The sequence below is a fragment of the Nycticebus coucang genome, chromosome X (assembly GCF_027406575.1).
Source record: "Nycticebus coucang isolate mNycCou1 chromosome X, mNycCou1.pri, whole genome shotgun sequence".
In the NCBI taxonomy this organism is placed as follows: domain Eukaryota; kingdom Metazoa; phylum Chordata; class Mammalia; order Primates; family Lorisidae; genus Nycticebus; species Nycticebus coucang.
In genome coordinates, this window is record NC_069804.1 from 184,935,004 (window position 1) to 184,942,712 (window position 7,709).

Here is a 7,709-nt window from a genome sequence, read left to right on the forward strand (position 1 = left end):
GCCCTGTAGTCCTAGCTACTAAGGAGGCTGAGGCAGGAAGACCATGTGAGTTTCAGGCTGCAGTGATGATCACACCACTGAATTCCAGCCTGGTCAACAGAGCAAGACCTTGTCTCAAACAACAACAAAAAAAACAAAACAAACAAAAAACTTGAGATTTTGAGCCTGACAGCTGGGAAACTAAGGAACCATTCATTTTACAAAACTAAAGTCCACATAGTGGTGCCAAAGCAGTTCAATACAGCACCTGAGTGTCAGACCTAGAACGACTCAGACCCTCATGTTTCATAAAGCACTCATCCTGCTCTAGAACCCCAAAAGCCAGATGTATGTCTGGGCACTGTCTTCAGTTGCTATAGGAGGAGTGTGGCAGGCACATGCCGCTAGCCAGGGGCCCTGCTATTCTGTGACAGCTTTCAGGAGGTCATCCTTCGAGGGGACCACACCAGTCCCCATACCTGAAAATACATTACCACTGCTCACTAATGCTAGCCAGTAAGTAATTTACCCAAAACCAAAGCAAACTAATCATCATGCTGAAGATCACTACGCAACAGAGGCAGCACAAGTAAAGAGCTCAGTACACGTGCTCTCAGCTCAGCAAACCTGCTTCAAGGTGAACTGAAGTTGCAGATCACCAGTTCCGGCTCTAATCTGACACCCACCCTCAGAGCACACTGTGTCTACCAAGTAACCCTACCCAAACGGACCTTTCAGGGCTCAGGGAAGTGACTTTTTTTTATTATATGGCACAGTTTGGCACAGTTATGTCTTTAGTCTTTGGGGTACTTTTATACTGTCCAAGAGTTGTATATCTTTTTTTCCTTTTGTTTTTAAAAACAGATGGCCAAACCAGGACATATACTAAAAAAAAAAAAAGGAAGGTTACTTACCTGAGCCCTAACATCCCAGCTACTATGGAATCCTGTTGGAGCTGGTCTACAGAAGCAAGGTGTATTCTGGGGAGTCACATGTCACATCAAAGCAGGAACTGGTGAGTCTGTATTTTTATGGAGCCTAAAACAAAGAAAATTGTAAGTTGAAAGCTCCCATTGAGCTGCACAACCTTTTTCCCAAGGCTATTTGGGACATTCTGAAGATAAACGCATAAGATAAATGCATAGACAAAGTACTACCCTATTTCCCAGCTTACCTAGCTAGAAACAAAGGACAAACTGCAAATTATTGGCATGCAACACACAGTGCCAAAATAAAGGAAAGATTCATGCTCTTTAGAATTGACACTATCATAAGTCTTGTCACCTTGGGAGACACTTCAACACTACAAAGCATACCGTGAGTGGTGACTTCTGGCAAGTATTTTTTTCCACCACGTCATACAGAAATACTTGGGGAGAGAATACATGTTTAAAAGAACACACAACATCAAAATATCACCCTCCAAAGAACACATGGCCAACTGAACTTGGAACAAGCTGCTGTGACACCACGTAAAGGGGCTTTAACCAGCAAAGGAAACCAAGCACCCTGACAGTCCCAAAGGCATCATCTAAAATAACCAAGTTATTTCACAGCAATCACTTTTAAGCCTCTAAGATCAGTAAATCTCAAGGTTCAACAAACTGAGTTAAGCTGATAGTTTCTCTTTTGCTTTTGAATATTGCTCAAAAAAGGACTTTTGTCATTATATTGTTTGTCACAAGATAACCATCATTACCATGTTAAAACCTAAAAGGCCCCATATTAATTAACTAATCTCTAATACCAGTGCAATCCCAAGAGTAGCACTTTTATATTTAGACTAAAAGCTCACCGTATACAATTTAGGGACTATTCACACAATTACTCATCTACTCAAACTCACAAGAAGGGCAACTCCAATCAAGTCTTTTACTGGTCTATAGCTATCAGACGGTACTTAGAATTATCTTTTGGGGTATAGTGAAGTCTCATAATTCCCATAAACAGTCAAGTCATAAGATGCTTTGAAATTTCAGATGTCAAGTTAACAGTACTACTTGGTTAGCCATATAATAAAAACCAAATTAGTATCCTGGCTGAGAGGCCCTGGAAAAGTCACTTCTCACAGACACAAGTTTTTTAGGGCGGCACCCATAGCTGAGTGGGTAGGGAGCTGGCCATATGAACCAAAGCTGGCTGGTTCAAACCTGGGCCAGGCCAACTAAAACAACAACTGTAACCACAACAAAAATAGCCAGGTATTGTGGTGGGGGCCTATAGTCCCAGCTACTTGGGAAGCTGAGGCAAGAGAAACGCTTAAGCCCAAGAGTTTGAGGTTGCTGCGAATTGTGATGCCATGGCACTCTACTGAGGGCGACATAGTGACAATCTGTCTCAAAAAAACAAAACAAACAATTTTTTTTAACTTGCAAATTGAGGGAGCTGGACTAAGATTCCTTCTAGTTCTGAAAGTTTATGGCCTTTGATTAATTCAAGGTTTCTAGGTGAAAAAAAGCCAGAAAATAAGAGCAGGTGAGAACTCAATAAAGAAAATCCATATATATAACATCTGGCTCTTAGGCAAGGAAGACAAGCACATCCTTACTAAGGCTTGGTCCTGTCAACTTCAGAAGCAATAACAAGAGTCCAGACATCTGCAGAAACTCACAGTAGCTACACACTGTGGTGAGGACACATTCATAAGTTGCAGATCCAGCATAAGTGTGCCCTGAAGAAGTTAAAGTCCCAGGCTTTATTCTCTAATGGATAGTCACCCTCCCTTGATATGGGAGGGGGATACCCTGCTTACCCCTAAATTCGTGCTCCCACCTCAGTAAACCCAAGCACCATACCTATCATCAAAGTGGTGGAACCTAGTATTTAAGCAACAGCGTGTAAATCAAGCTTTCATTAGGAAAATGTTCCTTGCAAGGGAAAAGCAGAGAACAGGTAAAAAAGCAGAAGGGCATAACTTTTGTGTAAACAAGCTAGAGGAGGAGAGACTATTTACATTTGTCCTACCTAAAATGATGTAAAGGCACAGGGTTTAACCAAACAATAGCAGCTTGACTGGGAAGGGCTGGTTTGGAAGCACTAAAGACAAGGCCTTTCCACTGCAGCAGCAATATTGTTCTATTCCCCCCACCAAAAGACATTTTTTCTAACAACCACAGAAGATTGGTCTGCACAGATGTCACCAAAGCAAAGAGCAGTGAAAACAAGCAGGTGTCCTGCCACACTCTCTGGAACTCACCTGTCTAGGACTGTGCTTTACCCCTGTGCACTTAAAACATTGGTTACTACCAATGTCAAATGTTTCCTCCTTTTCAGAGATAGGCAAGCCTGGTGACAAAATGCTCTTAGTCAATTAAGATTTCCATTGATATTCATCTTTACTTCGGGTTCTAGAACACATCATTTATCATGCAAATAATCCCAACCTTAGTAGTAGAAAGCAGGCTCAAGGAAGGAACTAACAATTTTATCTCTGCTATATATATATATTTTTTTTTTGAGACAGAGCCTCAAGCTGTTGCCCTGGGTAGAGTGCCATGGCATCACAGCTCACAGCAACCTCCAACTCCTGGGCTCAAGCGATTCTCCTGCCTCCACCTCCCAAGTAGCTGGGACTACAGGCCCGTGCTACAACGCCCAGCTATTTTTTGGTTGCAGCCGTCACTGTTGTTTTGGCGGACCCGGGCTAGATCCAAACCCGCCAGCTCAGGTGTATGTGGCTGGCGCCTTAGCCGCTTGAGCCACTCACTAGGTTACAGAAATGCACTTCTTCCATTTCTGCATAGTGGAAAGAATGTTTGGATGGGGACAATATCACACTGGGCTCATCTAGTCAGCTTTTCTTTCAAACTCCACAGCTTGCCTCCCTGCCCCACTAGTCTAGGTTGTATGGAGGCAAGGCAGGCAGAGCAAATGACTCTGGCTTGAAATAAAAACACAGAATAGAGGCCAAAGTAGGAGGATCCTTTGAGCTCAGAAGTTTGCTTGAGTTCAGGAGTTCCAGATCAACCTGAACAAGAGCAAGACCCCCATCTCTACTAAAAATAGAAAAACTTAAGTGGGTGTTGCGGCCTGCGCCTGTAGTCCCAGCTAGTCAGGAGGCTGAGGCAGGAGGATCACTTGAGCCCAGGAGTTTGAGGTTGGTGTAAGCTGGGCTGACACCATGGCACTCTAGCCTGGGCAGCAGAGTGAGACTGTCTCAAAAAATAAAAACACGCAGGCCCAGCTCCCGTAGCACAATGGTTATGGCACCAGCCACATGCACCGAGGCTGGCGGGTTTGAACCCAGCCTGGGCCAGCTAAACAATGACAACTGCAACAACAACAAAAAATACAATAAAATAAAAACAGAGAATGCAAGTATTCCTCTGAAATCAGTGATCCATGCCTTACCCCTGACCTACCTCAGGATTCAACTAGCACAAAGTCAGAGTAGGACTGACTGCATGATGCTCTCCTATCAGGTGAAACTAAGACCTGGTACACTAAGTTTAAAGGGGTCCAGGCACATTTTTATTAATAGAAAGTAGGAAGATATAATAAGCTGGTACTGGCAAGAAAGCCATAAATGGTTTCTTCAAGCCATCAGGACACGCTGACTTCAGGTGCCATCAGGCACTTTGGAGAGAAACTATACTCTGGAAGCTGCCTGCACTGTTTAAAGGGGTACAGGGTTCCTGAAGAGGTGAACAAAGTGCCAACTATGAAAAACAAAGCAGAAATCTCAACTTGTCATGTCTCAAGCTCAAATGTCCAAACCTTGGAATCTTCGTCAAGTTAGGTTTGCGTGTCTGTGTGTAGATGTAAATGTGCCCACCCCAGTGATCAGTCACTTAGCTGAACTGCCATGAATGGTTGATCTATGGGGACTTAATCAATTATACCTCTACTAGATTGATTGTGCTCTTTAAGGTTCTGACATTTCCCAGTGAGAAAATAAAACCAAGTGTTTCCTAGGCTTCCTAACTGGAGATCCAGAAGAAAATACCAGTCACAAAACCCAAAATTCCCTGGAGTAATAATTGCCTATGAGTACAATTTTGCTCCTGAGGCCTGTATACGGTCCATTTTTACAGGATAACAAAATGCCTAAAACTTTAGAGTCCTACAACATCTAAGCTGCTGAGAGCCACACACCAGTAGGTTTGGTACCATGATCACCAACTACCCCCTGAATTTCCACCCTACCATCTCCCAACTGGGGGTACTAATCCCACACATCAAACACACAAGTGCGAATGGCACAGCAGAGCCCATTCCTGTTCCTGGAAAAATAACCAGAAGCACACATCTGCCTGACCATGAGTCAGGAGTATCAATTTTGTGGTGGAGCCCATTTCTGCTGTGACCAACCCACATCCAAACACACTCACAACACAAGCAACGTCCATAGAGATATTCCAGAGCAAGCTTTCCCCTTTCCCACTCGAGGTCCACACTTAGCAACGTCATAAACGGTCTCTCTGTGAGTCTCATGTTTAGACTTATCATGACCTTAAGTCTTCAGAACAAAACCACAGAAACATTGCCATTGCCACATAAAAGTCACCTGAGTTTCAGTTTGGGTGATTCAGTTATAACAAAACTGAAAAGAGAATAAACTTTTAGGGACAATCCACAGGAGACACAGCCTTGTGATGAACTTGTCCCATCTGGTACTGGTGATCCTGAGAGCTCCAGGGCAATGAAAGCCTGTTACATACTATTTCTCACTCCACTTATGTAACTGGATGATCCCCGGCGAAGGGGGGAGGATGGGAGAGCGCTCATATTCCGAGGTCATAGCACCCTCAAAGAACCTCTGAGCGCCCTGGGAGCACGCTCCCACCAAAAAGCCTCAGGTGTGGCCGGTTGCACGGTCCCTTTGATGGGAACTATAATCACCTCTTTATGAGCTGTGGGACCCAGGAACACAACGTCTAGTCCCTTTTGCGGGTGGACAATAATCCCCACCTACTTGTTCCTGTTAGATGGGGAAAGAAACTGGTGGGCCGACTCGCTCGCAGTGGGGGGCCAAAAGTCATGGAATGGGCGAGAAGGAGGGGGAGGCAAAGCCCGGAGATGGGGGTGAAAGCGCCGGAGCCCTTGTGGCGCACTCTCCCGACGGGAGGCGAACTGCGCACGCGCTCCAGCTGGGGGAGGGCCGAGTAACGGGAGAGGGGGCGCGCGAGGGAGGGAGAGGGGAGAGCGCGAGCCAAAGAGGCCGGGGCCGCGGGCGCGCGACGGCGCCGCGGCCCAAACCTCGAGAAAGGCAGGAGCGCGCGCAGCCCCGACCAGCGAAGCCCCGGCGACAGGGGCGCTCGCGGGGCTGGGGCCGGGATGTGCGCCGAGAGCGGGGAGGAGAGAGGGTGGCGTCAGGCGAAGGAGGCTCGTTCTGGGGAAGCCGCGCCGAGGACGGTCACCCATGAGCGCGGGTGACGGACCAAGGGGAGAGCCGCCACCGGCGGGAGGGGGAGGGTAGAGAGGAGGGACGCCATCCGCCAGCCGTGTCGTCCGACCCCGCGAGTCCCTCCCGCGCCACGTCCCGCCCCTGTCTCCCGCCCCCCGGCAAGGGTCCCAGCCCGCGGCCGCGGCGGTCCCACTCACAGTCTCTCTTCCTCGCCTCCTCCTCCTCCTCCGCTCGGCGCGGCGGCGGCGGCGGCGGCCATTTTCCGGACGGTTTTTACCACAACCCTCTCTCCGAGAGGAGGGAGCGCGCGCGCCGCCGACGCCGGGACCCCGCACGGCCGACGTCGTGCCCCGCCCTCCCAGTCAGCCTGCGCGCTGCTGCACCTGCGCGCCCTCGCCCCGCCTCCGGCACTGCCGCGAGCCCGCTTATTATTGGCTACGGCGGCCGGGCCGGGCCAGGGCATCAACGGCGACGCAGTCAATTGGTCGGAGTTCCTGCCCATTTCAGCCAGGGAAAAGGGGGTGGATCCCTATCCAGCTGCCAATTGGTTGAAGTCGGCCGTCACTTGCGGAAAAGAGGCGGCTGGGGCGTGGAGGAGCTGGTTTGGTGGGCGTAATTTGAATGTTAAGAATTAATGGGGCCCTTGCGGATGCTGGGGCCAGCGAAGGCCTAGGCTCGGAACGCCTGTTTGCACGGCTCTACCGGGCGGATAACCTGCTATCCATAAATGCATTGAGTATGCTGCAGTAAGCGTTTCACTGCATCCGCATTTTCTCAGTATCACCATCTTCAGCAGAAGCAGCAAAAATTGCCTGCCCTGGAGTTTGACGTTGTTCTGGCCAAGGGACCTTGGTTTAAGAGGCCTACTCGTTGCATTATTTCAACCGAGCCTGCCCAGTGCCACAGTCTCATAAGAGCTGGGAATAAACTGACAGCAAATCACAGCCCTAGCCTTCGCAGAACTTTGGTTGGGGGAGAGGGCGCACGCCAAGGCTGCTTAAGACCTGTCACTGCCAGCTCAGATGGTTTGGTGGAGGTGTGAATAAGGGACAATGAGAGCCCACAGGAAGCAGCACTTAGGTCTGCCTGAAAGATGTAATTTGGGAGCTGAGATCCAGCACTTCCTCTTCTGGGCGAGGTGATTTGGAGCTTAGATCTAGAAATTCGGTTTCAGGAAAATATTTAAAGAGTATGAGAAAAGTTCTAGACAATGGGTGTTAAAGACAGAGTGTTTGTTTTAAGGTGACCTTAGCCTGATACCAGTCCTCATCCAGTCCATTTTGTGTTCCCTGTGCTAGTTCTATACTTAACAAGGAACCTGATTTTGATTTGGCTCCCTACCCCCATTCAGAAAATGAATGGCACAGTACTGAACAAGCCAACA

At 48.1% G+C, this 7,709-nt stretch overlaps 1 protein-coding gene across 3 annotated transcripts in view; it reads right to left on the bottom strand.

The window, feature by feature from the left end:
- The window catches only part of MECP2 (methyl-CpG binding protein 2), a 74,300-nt gene extending 67,643 nt beyond the window's left edge, over positions 1–6,657 (bottom strand). Inside the window, exons 1-2 of one of the 3 annotated variants that reach the window (XM_053579363.1) lie at positions 6,523–6,657; positions 894–1,017 (exon numbers count right to left, since the gene is read on the bottom strand). In XM_053579363.1, coding sequence (XP_053435338.1) covers positions 894–907 — 14 coding nt within the window. In that variant the 5' untranslated portion in view covers positions 908–1,017; positions 6,523–6,657. Of the gene's footprint in view, positions 1–893; positions 1,018–6,522 lie in introns of those variants that run through there. The other 2 variants (XM_053579362.1, XM_053579364.1) reach the window with 2 other exon arrangements.
- Positions 6,658–7,709: the final 1,052 nt, after the last annotated feature.